Raw genomic sequence first — 18903 nt, 5'->3', positions numbered from 1 at the left:
AAATTGAAGCAAATGTCGAGCAAAAACTTTGCTATGAAAGATTTGTGGGAAGAAAATAATTTCCTTGGTATGTGTATCAAGAGTGATACGAAAAAGGGTATTCTTTAGTTGTTGCATGAATCTTATATACACAAGGTCTTACAACATTTCAATATGTAGGGAAGGAAGGCAATGACTACACCACCTCCGTTATATTTGAAAGTAAGCAAAGAAGATTCTTCCATATCGCGATCCATGACCCTGACAACTAGATTTTGCCACAATTAAGGGCAAAGTGTGTTGGGAAATGTGCTATGTGTCATCATTTCAACATGTGGACATGTCAAGTGCTCCAATTGTTAAGTTTAGCAATTTCAGAGTGTCTATGGGGCAGAAATTGTGATCTTGGGTAAGTTTTGATGCCAAAAAGAGTTGGTAAGTTTAAGATATGTGAATGGAGGCAAAAAATGCTTGAGAAATGAATCAAACTTGCCAGAGGGTCTGAAGGGTCCAAACAAGCCCCATCTCTGATGAAATTCAATAGAAAAATTGGGTACTTCTTCAACTACAAATCATCAGAAGAGATGTTGAGGGAGCATAAATGGTAAGTGTGCCATATTCTTCAGTAGTAGACAGTCTCATGTATGCTATTGTAGCTACGAGGCTAGACATTGCATTTCAGGGGGACTGGTTATTAGTTAGTATATGGCCAATCTTAGCAAGCAACATTGGACAATAGTGAAGCATATTCTCACGTACTTGAAGGGTATAGCAATCAAGTGTTTATGATTTAGTAATAGTGATGCATCTATTGTTCGTTACATGGATACGGATTATGTGGGTTGCAAAGACAGTAGGAGGTCTACATCTGGCTTCATATTCATATTTGTAGGAGAAGCCATTTTTTGGAGATTATCTCTCCAAGATTGTACTTCTTCTTCCAGTACAAAGGCTGAGTACATTGCAACGTCAGATGTTGGAAAGGAAGCTATCACTACAACACTACATGAAGATATCAACGCGTATATATCGACGGCCATGCCTTTCCACGTGTATATCGACATAATTAGTGAGCATCGTTATACGCGTGGATATACGCGTCGCAGTGTGCGTCGATATATGCGTGGAAAGGCTTTATTTGCCACGCGTATAGCGACGCAAAAAAATTTTGGGGGAAAAAAGCGAAACCCGTGAGCAGGGGCCAATTTTGCCTGCTCAGATCTTGGCCGAAACCTGCTGCGCAGGTATTATGTCCATCTCCGCCCCCCCCAACCCCTCCCTCTCTCTCTCTCTCTACATCGTGTGTGTGTGTGTGTGTATGAGAGAGAGAGAGAGAGAGAGAGAGAGAGAGAGAGAGAGAGAGAGAGAGAGAGAGAGAGAGAGAGAGAGCGGTGTGTGTGTGTGTGCATGTGTGTGTGTAGGAAAGAGAGAGAGGTGTGTGTGTGTGTGTAGGAAATAGATAGAGAGAGAGAGAGAGAGAGAGAGAGAGAGCGGTGTGTGTGTGTGTGTGTGTGTAGGAAATAGAGAGAGAGAGAGAGAGAGAGAGAGAGAGAGAGAGAGAGAGAGAGAGCGGTGTGTGTGTGTGTGTAGAAAAGAGAGAGAGAGAGAGGTGTGTGTGTGTGTAGGAAAGAGAGAGAGAGAGAGAGAGAGAGAGAGAGAGAGAGAATTAATGTATGATTAGGAAATTAAAATTAAAGAAAAAAAATTAAAGAGAGAAACGAAATGAAATGTTATATTAACGTCTTCGAAAGGCCAAAGTGACCTATGAGACATGAGACAAGAAAGTTACAATGTGATGGATCTGATACAAAGTCAGAGTAAGAAGATGACAAAATAAAATATTATGGAATCCTAAACTGCTGGGTGTGGACTAAACGGCTAAACCAACTAGGTGGGATAGGTAGATCATAGGAGATCCAGCATCTGTCTCGCTGGCGGATCTCATCAATCTCCTCCATGGTCAGTAGTCTGACCGGGCGTTGTGCATGTCGAGCCAAAGTGACCTAGCTAGATCCTCTGATGCAGCTTTTGTCGATGTTGTGTAGTCCTCCGCAGTCGTGGGTGTCTAGATCTCCCTAGCTCAGTCGCTCGTTCAATCAGTAGAGAGATAGGGAAGTAGAGAGCGAGAGAGAGAGAGAGAGGTAAGTAGAGAGAGAGAGAGAGAGAGAGAGAGAGAGAGAGAGAGAGAGAGAGAGAGAGAGAGAGAGAGATAGGAAATAGAGAGATAGAGAAAGAGAGTTATATATATATATATATATATATAGAGAGAGAGAGAGAGAGAGAGAGAGAGAGAGAGAGAGAGAGAGAGAGAGAGAGAGAGAGAGAGAGAGAGAGATAGGGAAGTGGAGAGCGAGACAGAGAGAGATGGAGTCAATCCATTTGGCTTGAGAAGCTCGTCATGGAGCACTTGGCCTGTGTGCCTTATCAATTACAACCTCCCGCCGTGGCTTGCCATCAAGAAGGGTCATTTGATATTAAGCTTGATTGTACCTGGTAAGTTCAAGGCAAAAAACATGGATGTTTATCTAGCTCCACTAGTTGACGAGCTCCAGGAGTTATGGCATGGGATTGACATAGCAGATGCGGTTGAACCAGTAGGACAACAGCATGCAAGGATCCATGGACTTCTTATGTGGACTATGCATGATTGGCCAGGATACGGAGAAGCTTCTGGTAATGGTTATTGATTTACAAATTTCTCCCTATTCGCAAGCCCTTAGCCTTGGCCTGATTCATGCTTTAATATATGCAGGGCTAACAACTTCGGGATACAATGCATGTCCAATTTGCGGGCAGTCTTTGGATGTGCGCTATTCTGCCTCTCTTCGAAAGACAATTTATCAAGGCCACCACCGTTATCTTCCAGATGGCCATCACTTGCGCGAAGGTCAGCTTGGTCGCGTCGAATGTCGTCCTATGCATGTACAAGAGTGGCGTCGCCGATGGGAGCAACATGAGGGGCAACCTGTTCCAGGAATGAAACGTTTGTCCATTCTCCATACGTTGCCGTACTGGGGTGATCTACTAATTAACCATTTGCTGGATCCAATGCATATATTCAAGAATGTGGGAGAGCTCCTCTGGAAGACAATCATGGGAATGAAAGACAATCGAGCTTCACGAGATGATTTGCAGTCAGTTGGAAAGATGCCAGAGCTATGGCCTTTCACCAATGCAGCTGGCCAAACAAAACTTCCAAGAGCACCATGGATATTGCTAAAAAACGAAGAGCGACAAGTGAAAAGGGTGATTTCAGAGTTCAGGACGCCAACAGGATATATGCGATGTCTCAAGACAACATTCACCCGTGACGATCAACTGTCAGGATTGAAATCGCACGACTGGCATAAGTTCTTGCAATTCATTCTTCCAATTGCGATCAAGGGGTGTTTAACGGAGGAAGTGCGGACCTGCATATACAAGATTTCAGATCTAGTGCGGTGGATCTCTTCCAAGGAGATACGGGAGGAATCTATTGCAGTCGCAAGGGCTAACTCCATTGAGGCAGTTTGCATGATTGAGAAGTATCTACCCACGAGCTGCCTAACTATCCAAATGCACTTGCTCGTCCATGTAGTAGATGAGGTTGCAGTGGCAGGTACAGTCCACAGCCGTTGGATGTTCTTTCTAGAGCGGTTCATGAAAACACTGAAGGGTTTTGTTCACCAAAAAGCGCGTCCAGAGGGGAGCATGGCAGAAGGATGGCTGGTGCAAGAGTCTCTTGTATTGACGATCGAATTTCTATCCGTTTCTGACCCAGAAATGCCTTGACTGTGGAGCGATGAGGAGGATGCAAGACTGGTGGGAGAGGAGCTGCAAGGGCAAGGGGTGCCGAAGAAAATGAACCTGGCCATGCGAGAAAAGATCATGAAGTTTTGTATACTAAATTCAGCGCTGATGCAAAAATGGCTTGAAAGGTACGAAGAAGAGAAAGAGAGACGCAATAGGGAGCGACAGGATTTCAGGCGAAGTCGAACGACTAGAGGCTTACCCTTGCCAGACTACCTCGCTTCTCTACCTGAATTCCCTACAATGGCATGGTTGGACAAGACAGTGAGAGCAGCTCGACAGATCGGAGAACCCATATCTCTAGAAGAGGAAGAGCTGGCTATTGGATGTGACTGGAAGTATCATACAAACATGGCATTGTGGTCGCATGGAAAGCATTTCAGAACACAACAAATTGACAGCAGAAGAAACACGTTTGACAGTGGGGTAATGGTTAGTTTCATGAAAAAGAGCAGGGCCAGTGCTAGAGACACGAATGAAAGCACTAGCAACCTGGATTATTGTGGTATGGTGTCAGATATCCTGAAAGTAAGCTTCAGGTGGCTTGAGATGTTTTTGTTGGATGTGAAGTGGTTCAAGGTGATTACTGCTGGTCGCAATGCAATGGTACGCAGAGATGGAAACAAACTTGTGCAAATAGATTCTACAAAGATTTGGACAGATGCGAGCGACACATTTGCTCTCCCCGAACATTGTGAGCAAGTGGTCTTTGTACCGTCCTCATCTCCGCAGCACAGGCGCACTCACCGATCTCGGTGATCGTCAGGTGGAGGTGGTGGTTGCTGTGGAGGAGGGTCCACAGATGCTTCGACCCCTCCTCGCTCACGACCCCCGTCCTACCCAGGCACACCTCTCGACACACCTCTTGGCACACCTCGGACACCTTGGGGGGCACACGATCCTAGTGCCTCCAAGCTCTATACTGTACAGACAGATGGTTCTGTTGACATGGATAGAGTCGGGACTGAGATGCGACAACGGATTCGCCAGCTCGTGGAGCTGCAGTTTTCGACCAGCCTTCTAACGTCTTGGGGTGATAAGGATGGGGACAAAGTCAATTACATAGTGGAGACCATCCTGAGAGAGTACCAGCCTGCTCCGGGTTCTTCCGTTGTTCCGAGGAGGTGGATCAAGGGTGTTGCACGGGACACCGTGAAACATCGACGAGATGCAGCTCGGAAGGCTTTCGAGATCGGCTCGCTGAAGCCTTCGGGCATCCCACACGAGACGTGGCTGCAGATTAGGGAGGATGAGCGGACAACGGACACGCGGTTCAGACAGCAGCGTGAGGCCGCGTAGGTACGATAGATGACCAGGGGGACATCTCATCTTGGCAGCGGAGGCTTCGACACCTTTCGCTATGAGTTTGTGAGTTTCTAATCCAATTTTAACTATGACGTTTTTTAAAACGCGATGAATCAGGTATTCTTATTACTTTGATTTTTGTATAAACGCAGAATCTTGCGATGCATCGAGCTCCGACACGCCAGGAGGAGTCAGATGGATATCGCAGAGGTATCTATGAAGTACTGAATGATCTTGAAGCTTCAGGAGAGCCTGTAGACTGAGAGGCCTTACAGTCTTGCAGATTAAGCTTCGCCTCTCATCAATCGTAAGTTTTCGTTGTTGATTTCCTTGAACGTTCACTATAACACCACTGATGGGAAATCCAAGAGAATGGTTTTCAAATTCCTCAAGCTTTCCACACACAGACACTCATCACACCTCCCACCATCTTTCTCTTCCCAACTAGAGGTAGACATGGGATAATACTGTCTACACACACACACACACACACACACACACACACACACACACACACACACACACACATAATTCTAGTCAATATGGTGAAAGCTTATAAGAGCAAGATGTAAACAAAGTTACAGTATACAACATAGCATAAGAGAAGGAGAGAGGGAATCTTGCGAATCAATGGCCTAAAGCTATAGCCTAGACTCCACTCTACACTTCCATGGCACCTCCTTCGGAGTTGGACAATTAATTTCTTTAATAAAACTAAATTGGTGTCAAAAATTAGAGGCCCCTCTTTACACTTGAGTTTATGCGTGGTTCCTACCACTTATTGCACAATCCATCATGGAGTAGGTTCTTACTAGCTTTGTAAAACTGAGCCATGTAAGCTTATTGGAAAATATTTTAAAGCACTTATGCTAAAACAAATGGCCAAAGGCATTATTTTATTGACGACTCCTTCTCGGTTTCAGTGTTCTAATCTACACAACATCAACTCACCATTAGTGAAAAATAAGGACAACGTAGTAATTAACTATTACACACTTAGCTATCTCAATTGTAATGCTAGTAGTCATGTACAACAGAGGGGTCTAGCTCTAAAAAAAGTGAGAAATTCATTTTGCATTGTGGACAAATGTTCCATATTGACATGTGATGAGAAATCTCTCCGAGTTAATGTGGAGTCTGGAGAAAAGAAAAAGAGGGCTCCCTAAGTCTGTAAATCGCTGTAAAAGCAATTGTTGTGCGGAACATTTCTTTTGGTACAAGAGGGAGTTATTTGGTAGACTTGATTTACTAGACAGTGAGATGACACGGGGGGGCATGACAACAACTCAAATTTAGGTACACTAGTACGGCCGGCCACCTTCTGCGGCCTCTCTCTCTCTCTCCCCCTCTCTCCCTCTTTATCGTGTGCAAAGGGCCTTTTTTAGTTTTTGGACATTAGCCTTCAGGTTGCAGATTGCGACAAGTGTAAAGGGGAGCCCTTCCGCCATATTATGTTAGTAGATTTGGGTACACTCCTCTCTCCCCCCCCCCCCCCCCCCCCCCCCCCCCCCCCCCCCCCCCCCTCCTCAAATTTAGCATGAGGGCTGTACATTTGGGTACACTTGGACTTGAAGCTGCATAGGTTAAAAGCTTTGCTTGAAGAACATATAATGCGACTGACCAACCTCAAATTGCCGTAGCAGGCACCCTCTCCGTTGTACATGCACGACACGTAGAGAAGAGAGCGGTAGTTTGCTGTGTGCGTTCGCAGTATTTCTTTCCGCCCCCCCGTCAGCTATATTTGATTGCAGAGCTGCCAATTCCCATTACGCATTTCATTTTGCCTGCGCTCTGTCTGCTTGCAAGTCGTTCGTGTTTACCACATTGCAATTTTCTGCTGCATAGCCTTTTGCTTCTCGTTCCTGCAAACGGGCTCAAGGTCTGCTCTTTTGTTTATTTCAAGTTTCTGCTCCTCCCTTTAGCGAATTTGGTTTTGGTGTAGGGTGTGTCCATGCATGGAAGACAATGCTTAGAAACGGTACTACTATCTTTTGCAGCTATTGAGATGGTAGCCTTAATGAAGGGTTCTGCAGTTTCATTACGAGCATCACATCCAGATTCGGTGGGATGCAGGGTGTCAATCAGTCCCTTTCTGCAGACATCGTCATGTAGAAATCCTGCATTGCGGGAGGGTCTTCTTTGGAAGCAAATGTGGATGAGACAATGGAGATGCTTGAAGGTGCAGGCAGTGGATGCTGCTCAAGCTTTTGATTTTGAGACCAAGCAGCTTGAAAAGCTACAGATCCAGAAGAGGCTCAAAATTGGATTGGTGGGTTTTGGGAATTATGGACAGTTTCTTGCTAAGAGGATGGTAGAGCAAGGTCACATTGTCTTGGCATACTCAAGATCTGATTACTGGGAACAAGCACGTAAAATGAATGTTCAGTTTTTCAGGTAATGCTGTTGATTCTTAAATAATCTGGCAGCCTTCTCATTGTCAAACATATTGTGCTGGGACGTTTTTGTCACATTGTTATTTATCTGGACCCATGTCTGCATATGCATGTGCCTCAGTGCCTGAGTGGACTTCGTTGTAGTTTTCCAGAAGTAAAATGAGAGCATACAAGCTTGTCATGGGCTAGTTTCCTTTCTTTACTTAAAGGCCAAATTTCTTTGCGGCTAGCCACGCATGCTGTAAGACAGTGGGGTAATGAGTTTAGAGGTGTCTTTGGATTTTCTTTTGAATGTGTAAGTCACAGAGGAAACAAGGCAATTCCCAAACCTTTCAGATATTGCATGCATTTTACAGATTAATATGGTTTAGGGAATTTGGGATGGTGATGCTTGATTTTTGCTTGGTGGAGCGAATATGGTGAAGACTGTTTGTTGTTTCTTGGCTTCCATGTTGGATTGTGATGTAGGACATCCTTATTCAGAGGGAATTTGAATGTCTTATGTTTAGGGATGCAGACGATTTCTGTGAAGAGCACCCAGAGGTGATTGTTTTGTGCACCTCAATACTCTCAACAGAAGCAATGATTCGAGCATTCCCAGTGCAGCGCCTGCGTCGAAACACATTAGTTGTGGATGTACTTTCAGTGAAAGAGTTCCCCAAAAACCTTCTATTACAGGTCATCTTTCTTGAGTTTGTTATCATTTCTTTGTTAAGGTGTTGTCCATTCCTCTCTTGAAGGATGTTACACAAGTGTAAGGGTTTGTACCAGTCATTTTCAGCTTATCATATGTCTGTTGGGAAAGATCGAAAAAATATTTGTGGGGAGGGTTATATGGGTCAAAATTGTCAACCTTACAGATGCACAATTTTAACGTGGGAAATGTGAGTTCTGAACGATGTAAAGAGTCTACCAAAACACTTGCATAAGGGTTAATAAGGGGCGTAGTATGCTCAATCACTAGGCTACCCACTAAACTGCAAACAGAATATGCTGATCTAATAAGATATTTCCTTCTTTGTTGGTTGCAAGCCCTAAGGTGTTACCCATGCTGTACATCCTGGCTACAATCTGCAAAGCTTTGCCTGCTTCCTGCATGCGAAACACACAGGTATCTGGGTGCATTTCTGTCAAAGTGCGATGCCTAGCTTGGCAGGCACATTCACATGGGAAAAGTGGAATATGACTTGACTCCTAGAGCCGATTTTCCAGTTTTGGAACCCTTTTGCATAAATGGATTGTACAAGCACTTTGATAGATGTTATTACACTATGGTGGGCATCTGACATGACGTGGATATAGTTTTAGATTAGAGGAATTCAACGAGCCATTCCCCGCGTCGATTGGATTGCCAGATCAGCAGATGTGTGATATTTCACCCAAAACTTAGCCCTTGTAAAAAACTTATAAATTAGATCATTTAATCATTTAATTTGTTGGGTTGGTAAACAGTTTGCCCTACCTCAACCTAAAGGGGTTTATAACCAGTAAATTGGGCCTATATAGGGGCACCATCAGCTAAGCGTTTTAGCATCAGTTGGGAGAGCGCTAGCCAGAATAGCAGAGCAGCCTCAGCGTCTTTGCAGAGCAATAGATCAGCTAGCGTTTTGCAGATTTCAGACCCTGGCGTTTTTGCAACTGCAGACCAGCCCTAGCACTTGCAGATTTCAACAGCCAGCCAACGTTTTCAGATTTCAGCCCTTTCTGTCTCCATAGATCGGCTTGGATCTGCTCTCGCAAGCTTCCCGTTGTGGTATGGTACTTTGGTAGCCCATTGAGCCTCTCCTCGGCCATTCTCTCGCCGGCATCGAGTGCTTCCCATTGCTGTCGAGATCTGCGTCTTCAGCCCTTCATTCCGCTCACATCAAGAGCGCAATTCAGCCCAAGATATACGCCATCCGCAATCCCACATCGAGAAGGATCCAAAGGTGCATCAAATCAGCCCCGGAGGTGCCTCGTCTTGAGGAGTTACCGGGGCGATAGTCACCATTCGAATCAATAGAGTCTGCACTTGAGGTATTGAATGTGTGTACATTCCGTTTACACAATCTAAAGCAAACACCGCATCGGCAACGGACCCCACATAACCTGCAGCGCACCCCCCCCCCCCCCCCCCCCCCCCCCCCCCCCCCCCTCCTTCCCGACAGGTGTAGGTTCCCACACGAGTTTATTTATTTCCAAACGACTTTCTCAGCCCGGCGGAAAACAGTAATTGCAAGCAAAATTCAGAAATTTACAGAATTTTCAAAATTTGCAGAACTTACGAAATTGCAGAATTGGCAGTTTGCAGAAAGCGGGAATTTGTTTTGATATGCAGAAATTGCAGGAAAGGCAAAATGAATGCCATGTATGCTTAAAGTGGGGAGAACATGTATGCATAGTGTGGTGCATGTAGGGTGGTCTCCTACTACCATCGCAAATTTCCCTCCCGTTTTTTTGCGGCGAACAAGCATGAGGAAATAGAATGATAAGCTTGACCCTTTAGAGGATGCAGTTCAAAGTGTAAAGAAGAAATGACCGAAACAATTAACAACATCAACCGCAACTTATTGGGCACAAGAAAAATGCTTGACGAACGCGTGTTGGCCCAAGAAAGCAAGATAGCTACACTGGAAGATTGTGTGACGGCCCAAGATGAAGAGATTGCGTCACTCAAGAGGGAGCTTGCAGAGGCACGATCACGAAATACACCTGAAGAGGGAGAATTGCAACCTTCAGTAATAGAAGAGCTAAACACGATCAAAGAGCAAGTGCGAGCCATCAAAGAGGGGAAGAGCAGCACAAAGAAATGACGACCTCTTATGTGGACGTTATTACAAAGACTCAACAGAAGGCAGATGAGGCCGAGAAGTGGATTGAGGTTCCCAAGAAAGGGAAAAGCAAGGGAACAACTATGTCCACACCCACCATCATTACCCTGACACTTGAAGAGGAGCTGTAACAAACTGCTGACGTGTCAAAGCCTAAAGAACGGGCCTATCCAGACTATCACAGGATGGGGAGCATATTGAGTATGAACGACACTTGATAGACATGGGGACTGCACATGGATTGGTCATTTGGAATGGCCTACAAAGATTTCCCGCTGCGGGGGGTTTTACAAGCTTTCCACACAGACATGGCGCTAGCACAGTGGATTATGTCATGGCACAGCCGAGTCTCATCTCTAGTATCCAGGACCTCACGGTTGGACTTAGACTTGTTGGTGTGGCAGTGGACCATGCTCTTGTGTCGCTGACCATCTCTTTCGAGTTTAGTGTAGCACATAGGCCACAGGCAGCAACTCCTACTCGCTACACCTTCACGTGGGAGACGGACTCTGTATACATAGATGGGATCTACAGGCGCTTGTGTATAGAAGAGCCAAGGCGACCTTTGGAGGAGCTTACTACTATACTGACACAAACGTTACATGATGCAGCAGAGGCATACCCACACACAGCCTGAGCAAAGACGCCGTTCTGGGAGCATGCCCCTGGACAACTGGTATGATGAGGAATGCCGCGAGACCAGAGCTAGACTTCAGAGGGAGGTGCTTTTGGGGGACATCACTCACAGACAGTCACAGATTGACTTCCGACGCCTAGTGCGGCGGAAGAAGAGGGCATTTTTGGCTCGCCTAGAGCAAGATCTATATCAGCTATTCTTGAGTCAGGACTCACGTGAGGCATGGCGGCTCTTTCATGAGCCCCCCCCCCCCCCCCCGCCCTCCCCTGCCATTACCTCTACAGAGGCCTGGGGCCAGTACACATCATCTCTATACACAGATATTGGACAACCGCCCCTTCCTGACCCCCCCGATCCATGCCCCCAGACATGTGCTTTTTTCACCACTGAGATGGTGAGGAAGGCCATTGGCAGGATGAGGACTGGGAGAGCATATGATCATGATGGCTTAGTGGCTGAGCACTTCATGCATGCCAGAGATCTACTAGCAGAGCTCCTAGCAGTTATGTTTAATCGTGCCATGTGTGAGGGCTTGCCTGATACTTGGAGCCTATCTACTATTGTACCCGTCTTCAAGTCAGGAGACCCTATGGAGCCTGGGAATTATCGCACTATCATGACCGGACACACATTGGCACGATTGTACACACCATTCTTGAGCAGCATCTCAGTAGATGGGCAGAGAGGGAGGGGATACGCGCAGCCGGGCTGGCAGGATTTAGGAGAGGTTTTTCTACTCTTGACCATATCTTGACACTCAGAGCCATCATTGAGGAGGGCAGATTACATGGGAGACGGATCTATTGCAGCTTTGTGGACTTCCGCAAAGCATTTGACACAGTAGCCAGAGCTAGATTGATGCGCAGATTATAGGAGATGGGAGTACCCACATAGCTCATTTAGGGGGTCGTGGCACTATACAGGTGAGTAGTGGGGCATATACGCACCTGAGAGGGCCTGTCTACAGCGGTTCATTCCACTATTGGGTTGAAGCAGGGTTGCCCGCTGTCTCCTACTCTGTTTGGTATGTATGTGGATGAGGTTTCTGACTACATTGAGAGAGATGGTGATAGAGGTGCACAACTGGCAGGAAAATGGATTCCACTATTGTTATATGCTGATGATATTGTGTTGATCTCCGACTCTCCGGAGGGGATGCAACGTCACTTGGATGCTTTGCATAGGTTTTGCCCATGAAAGTGGTTGTGTGTCAACCTTGGTAAAACCAAGGTCATGGTATTTAATACCACCCCACAATGGATCAAGAGGTCAGCGCCCACATTCACGTACGACCAGGAGACAGTGGAGTATACAGATGCTTACACCTACCTTGGAGTGGTTTTTAGTGGACCAGCATTTTCATTGAGAAGAGCAGCAGAGACTAGATTGACCAGAGCCCATGCAGCATTGGGTAGATTGGAGAGGATGTGTTCACATGTTTAGTTTCAGGAGCCTCGGACGAAGCTATGGCTCTTTGACACCCTGGTGGCTTCTGCATTGCTCTATGGAGCTGAGATTTGGGGACCTTCATTGGACCATCATGGGATGACAGGTCGCACTAATGGATGGGGGGACATGGAGAAGCCACTAGTCTCTATGATCTCACGGCTCATTAGAGCCAAGGCTTCAATACCACGTGCCATTATCCGAGCAGAGCTAGCTGCCCCCCCACTAGTGGTTGAGGCGCTCACCAGATCGGTCTCCTTCATACACCGCATGTGGGAACTTCCCAGAAACAGATATGCCCGCCTTGCACTTGAGTCCTCTCGACAATTAGCCATGCAGGGAGATACAGCGTGCTGGTATGGGGAGATGACATCATGGTTTCAAGCGCATGGGTTCAGCATAGACAGACTGGCCCCCTTCCAATACTCACTTGATGCACCCTCTCTGACTCACATAGTTCGAGATCACCAGGCTCATCCGCCAGGACTTGACTCAGCTAGACACAGGGAGAACATGGATACAGCCAGCACAGGAGCACAGGAGCTGGGCACGAAGATGGCTTTCTACAAAGAGCATCTTCTCCAGCTTACGGAGGACGTTTTGTGACGAGACCCAGAGACATGGACACCCACTTGTCTCATGGGATATGATGTGCTATTGGCCAGATACGCACATCTTCACACCAGCTGCGGATCGGGACTTGGAGATACAGCAGAGTACCAGCAGAGGCCAGGACATGCCTCCTGTGTGATCTGGAGCTTGAGACAGAGTTGCACTACACATGCCATTGCCCCGTCTACTACGAGATACGCGGCCGCTTCCACTGCTTGTTGAGAGAGGGCTTCGGACCACTCTCCAGAGTCATGCGGTACGAGGATCAAAGATGCTTGGGTTTGTTTTTGCTCGAGCTGTGCAGACACAAAGAGAGCTTGATGAGGGGAGAGGCCAGCCAGTCTCAGAGACGGATCACAAACTTCTTTAGAGCAGACACTGGACACCCGGAGGAGCGACTACCACAGGAGAGCTCGCTGCCTCACACCAGAGGCACACTGATCGACCAAGCGACCGAGCTAGGGAGATCCAGACGCCCACGACTGCGGAGGACTACACAACATCGACGGAGGCTGCATCAGAGGATTTGGATCTCTCTGGCCCGACATGCACGATGCCCGGTCAGGCTATCGACCATGGAGGAGTTTGATGAGATCCCCAACGAACTGATGCTGGATCTTTTGTGATCTGTGATTTAGCTATCCCACCTAGTTGCTTAGATCACACCTAGCTGTTTCGGATTCCATAGCATTTTATTCTGTCATTTTATTTTGTATTTTTGTTACTCTGACTTTCTATCAGATCCACCACATTGTAACATTCTGGTCTCATAGGTCATTCTGGCCTTCTGAAGACGTTAATATAACATTTCATTTCATTTCTCTCTCTCTCTCTCTCTTCTCTCTCTCTCTCTCTCTACACATCTCTACCTCTCACTGTCTCTCATTCCCTCTCATCAGGGAAAGGTAAAAGGAACCATCATTCAAGCTAAAAGCAATCATTAATGCAAGGAAAGAAGAAAAGATTTGTGGAGTGTAAAACCCAGATCTTCACCTTTCTAATTGTGCTGCACTTGACATTGGTATCAGGGCTTTGTGATTTTGCACTAGTCCGCTAATCTTTGATTTTTTTTTCTCTCTCTAGTGTCTGAGTGTGTTGTGGTGTTTCACTCAAGGACGCTTCTCTCCCTCAGGGAATTGCAGGACCTTCCATTGTGCGTAGGACCGTGCGCCTTGAACGTAAGAAATGCAAACATTGTATACTGGGGGTTACAGTTGTGGTGCACCTGGGAGAGGGTAGTTGACTTGGTGTGCATGTCAACCACCTCGACATAAAGAATTCCTAGCATGGATATTTGTAGTCATAACTTCTTCGGCATAACAGATCGCATCATTGAAGTCATGCGTTGGAAACCTGAAGTTGTTAATTGCGAGTATCAAGATTTGTTAGCGGCCTATGACAACAAAAGAAGGCGCCATCCAGATTAGCCTTTTAGCTTTGAATCTTGGCATTGTTTGAACAACCATCTCTCCCATCTGCTTGGGGAACTCCAGCATTCCAGAAGTGGCATTGCATCCTCATCGATATGTTCACATCTTTGGCAGCACATTGGGTCCACCATAGCTACACGGAACGGGAACGGGAACGGGGGCCTCCAGAACGTTTGCGGAACCGGGGGGGGGGGTCGGAACAGCGGAACGGGAATGGGGGCCGGAACGGTGAACCTAAAATGGCATGGGGGGGCTTGCTTTCTACTCTTGAGAGCTTGAGGGTTTGGATTATCTAGGAGAGGATGGAAAGGATACCCACCTTTCCCTCCAATGAAGCTTGTAAGTTGTGCCATATTGATGGTGCTTGAGGGTTGAGCCATATTGGATGGTTGTCTGTTCTGCTTGAGCCGTATTAATAGCTTTTAAAGAAAAAAGGAAACCCCCCCCCCGTGTGAGTCTTAACAGGTTTGAAACCTCGCCCAGACGGCAACCTCTCTAACTCTCTCTCGCGCTCGAAAACTACAAAAATAGAAAATTGGCTACTTTTTTTTGAATTTTGTTGCCCATTCCGCCCGGGCGTTCCAGTTGCCCGTTCTGCTATTACGTTTCGGTTCTGGAACGTTTTTTTGTTCCCGAAACTGTTTTGACGCCTAGAACCGCCTGGAATGCCGTTTCGATATAGTTACCCCCAGTTCTGCCCGTTCCCTGATACTATGGGGTCCACACCATTTGCATCTTCTTAGCAATCGATAGCCATCAATTCGGAGCCAAAGGGTTCCAATCCGGGGCAACCACCGGGGGAGTTCGCAGGCATCGTGAGCCTACATTCGTAGCCACATCACGAGGGCTCATCTAGGGCTTCGATCATACGACAATCTAGTCGAAGCTCCAAGAGGAACGTGGATCTTTGAGGAATTACTTGACGGTTTCATGAGACATCATACAGAGGACTTGCCATGTTTTGTGGGCATTCCAAAGGACATCCGTCACCATCTCCCATTCGGCGTTGCTCTCGCCAATTTTCCTGCGTAGGGGCAGCATAGGCTGGCCGGTGACCTTCGTGGACATCGGCGTTTGCTTATCTAGCTCAGCCCAAGATCTACCCCCTGGTGGCCATCTGCAATCCCACATCGAGAAGGATTTAAAGGTGCATTAAATCAGCCCCGGAGGTGCCTCGTCTTGAGGAGTTACCGCGGTGACGGTCACCATTCAAATTGGTAGAGTCTGGACTAATGGTTTTGCATGTGTATACATACAATTTACGCAATCTAAAGCAAATGGGTACATTGGAAACAGTGTGGGGGCCCTTGAGAGAGTTGGTTGGGACCCCATTGGATGTCATTCTCCTCTCTCTCTCTCTCTCTCTCTCTCTCTCTCTCTCTCTCTCTCTCTCTCTCTCTTTAGGGAAAGGTAAAAGAAACCATCATTGAAGCTAAAAGTAATGTACTGCTACACCCACGATTGGGTACTGACAACATTAGTGGGGATGTGGTGGCATTTAGTCAATACTCTGCATGATGGAGCTGACTGTTGTATTGTCTTGTGGGTGACTACCATGGGTCTATACCTTTTACTTTCCATTAAGGGTGAATCTGGGTTTATCATGGACTAGGTATATGTTCCGTGCAACTGTTTTAGCCCTTGCATTAGTTTGTAAATTTTGACATTTTCTGACTTCATGAAGGTATATGTGAGGATCAAGAGGCAATTGGCATACCATTGGTGCCTTATTCAATGAATTTGCTTGAGGCGGGGTCTCCTCGTTTTTTGTGGCAACTAAACCAGCCATAAGAAGAAGGTTCAGACGATAGAGATGATGTAACAACATTGGCATTGATGGATCGTAGCCATAATAGTTCATCTTTCACTTATTTGCAGGTCAAGGTTGGGTAACTGTGCTTAGTTTGACTGTTGTCAATGTAAGGATAGGGAAGGGATGGGTGTACCATCAATATGTTGTTCATGGTTTTAGTTGTGACTTGTGCTCAACATGAACTAGCCTCTTGATATCTAATAAAACTAGACACAAGAAGTTAGGCTTGCAAGGCCCATCTATTCCTGGATAAAAGGCTTAGGCTTCCATGACGTAAGGTTTTGAGTTAGAGAATTCAATTAGAAACTAGGTTGCCAGTGCCATGCTGCAATCATGTGGGTTTTTCAATAAGACAAAAAATTGCACACTTTTGTCAAGTTGTGACGTTTTCTTCATTTGATTCTTAAAATCTTTCTTGTGCCCCTGGTAACTGTTGCTGCCCTTTGAATGAACATTTGTGTGCAAATGGGTGCAGATACTGCCTACGGATTTTGATGTGCTATGTACTCATCCAATGTTTGGACCTGAGAGTGGCGAAGGCAGTTGGACTGGTTTGCCATTTGTTTATGAAAAAGTTCGTGTAGGCAGGGGAAATCGAGAAAAGCGTTGTGATAAATTTCTAAGCATTTTCTCTAGTGAGGTAGGCAAGTAGTCTTTAAGGCATAATACATGCTGTCAGTGCTCTTGGTCGGTACAAATTGTGTCATTTTGCTACCGTCGATCTGGCATGCAGGGCTGTAGAATGGTCGAGATGTCATGCGAGGAGCATGACCGCCATGCAGCGAGTAGTCAATTCATCACTCACACTGTGGGCAGGTGATTGAGCATCTTCTCTTTAGCTCAGGTTTTGCATTTGTGTGTTAAGTCATCATTAACTATTTTCCTGCCATGACTTTGAAGGGTTTTAGGCAAATTGGGATTGAACTGGACACCAATTAACACTAAGGGTTATGAGACATTACTTGACTTGGTAATCACAAGTTCTTCTTTGGTGAAGTGTCCGTTTAGTTCTTGGTTCTTAATGGATATATGCGCTTGGCGCCTGAGTGGACTACTTGGGCACTAGCACGGAATAAACTTCTCAACCTTGTGTTGAGCCAGGTTAACAACACGGCTGGAGATAGCTTTGATCTGTACTATGGTCTGTTCATGTACAACATTAATGCTACAGAAGAGGTATGAGTGGTTGTCTTGCTCTGCTCTATGAGTACAATGTTGTAGCCATTAACTTGTCTCTGCATTTGCAGTTGGATCGTTTAGAACTGGCTTTTGATGCTGTGAAGAAGCAATTATTTACGGAGCTGCACAATGTTTTGAGAAGCCAACTATTTGATCGCAGAAATTTGCAGCAAGCTAATTTAGTTCCAGCAGTTGCTGCTGAGAACAAAGAGCCTGTTTCTCTTCAGCTGGTGAAACACAGACAGGGTACAGAGAACTTTGGGTCAATTGTAGATACTAGCAGGGTGGGAAATGTCATAGAGTTGAAAGCCATTAGCAGAAATGGACGTCTGCAGCAGGAGCCTTCGCTAACTGTGTGAAATTCTCACACTTCAATAATAAAAAGCCTGCAAAAGCGGGATTAATCACAAGTACCATTGTCTTCTTGGTTGTTCGTCTTCTCTTATGATTAGAATGTTTTTCAATCTTAATGTGTGGGCTTGTACAACAGTATTTGAGACATGGAAGAAAACGCCGAGCAGAGTGATCTCTTTTGCCCAGTTAGTGTGCACCACCAAGGCTGAATGTACCTTCCTGTCTTTCTACAACTCCCCCCCCCCCCCGCCCTGCTCTGAACCTACCTATCCCAACATGGGAGCTACCTATCACAACCTAGTACCTACCTTTTAGAACATGGAAGCTAACAATTAGATAGTGCTTGCTACCAGCCTGACATGGTAGTCTTGTAGAGTAGGAGCTATTACTATCAACCTGCGAGCTACTACAATGTACTCATTTTTCTTGCTTGCATGACACTACATTACTACCAAATTGATATCGGATAACAGTGTTTACATCTTGCCAATAAGCTCATTGGCGGTTGTTATCCAACGCTGGTAGAATTCTTTCTTGCTTTCAAGTGGAGCCACCCATAGGTACAGATTCACCAGAGCATTTGAAAAGTTGAAGCCTTAATTTGTATGCAAGCTTCAATTTTGGTACACTTGTTACATCACACAACTTCAAAAGTCATTCTTAAGGGGTACTAAAAATCATTTGAGGCAAGTTGGTTAAGGTGTGCACCTGTCAATTTGGAATTTGTGGAATAGATGGGAACTATAATGTTCATACAGAAAATCTACATCAAGCCTCATAAAGCTGGTCTTTATATATTGTAAACAGAACAAGGTAATTGAAAAAATTATAGCACGTGTCTTGGTTTTGCTCTGCTGGTGGAAGTCTCTGTGTGTGCGCGCGCACCCATCTCTGGCGTTCTAAAGCGCCACTCAGGCGGTGGTTGCACTAGCAGGTGAAGTTGGCGGCAAGAGGCACTGTAGATTAGTGTTCTGAAACGATGTCCAATAGCGGTGGTGCCGTCTGTAACTTGGTGGTCTCCTCTCACGCATTCTTGTCATCACTAGCTAAGCACCATAGCATTTCAAAATGCTACTCAGGAAACACAATGGAAGCATGGTGGGTTTTTTTTTGGTTGCCGCTTATAGCATCTCGAGACGTTGCTGCCCAAATTGAA

General features: G+C 46.0%; 1 protein-coding gene across 3 annotated transcripts; it reads left to right on the top strand.

The window, feature by feature from the left end:
- Nucleotides 1–6638: 6638 nt before the first annotated feature.
- Nucleotides 6639–17803, top strand: LOC147449794 (arogenate dehydrogenase 2, chloroplastic-like). Of its 3 annotated transcripts, none has more exons than XM_086522149.1 (8): nucleotides 6639–6952; nucleotides 7147–7467; nucleotides 7976–8144; nucleotides 16690–16854; nucleotides 16948–17030; nucleotides 17115–17184; nucleotides 17316–17390; nucleotides 17462–17803. In XM_086522149.1, exons 2-8 carry the CDS (start codon nucleotides 7223–7225, stop codon nucleotides 17750–17752), a joined length of 1098 nt encoding a protein of 365 aa, XP_086378275.1. In that variant the 5' UTR covers nucleotides 6639–6952; nucleotides 7147–7222; the 3' UTR covers nucleotides 17753–17803. The 3 variants fall into 3 exon arrangements, with proteins under 3 accessions (XP_086378275.1, XP_086378273.1, XP_086378274.1); XM_086522147.1 differs by having other exon boundaries at nucleotides 7071–7467; XM_086522148.1 differs by having other exon boundaries at nucleotides 6639–7051.
- The last annotated feature ends 1100 nt before the right edge of the window (nucleotides 17804–18903 follow it).

Source organism: Adiantum capillus-veneris, chromosome 10 (assembly GCF_014529385.1).
Source record: "Adiantum capillus-veneris isolate H3 chromosome 10, ASM1452938v2, whole genome shotgun sequence".
NCBI lineage: Eukaryota > Viridiplantae > Streptophyta > Polypodiopsida > Polypodiales > Pteridaceae > Adiantum > Adiantum capillus-veneris.
This window is presented reverse-complemented; position numbering and strand designations above follow the sequence as displayed.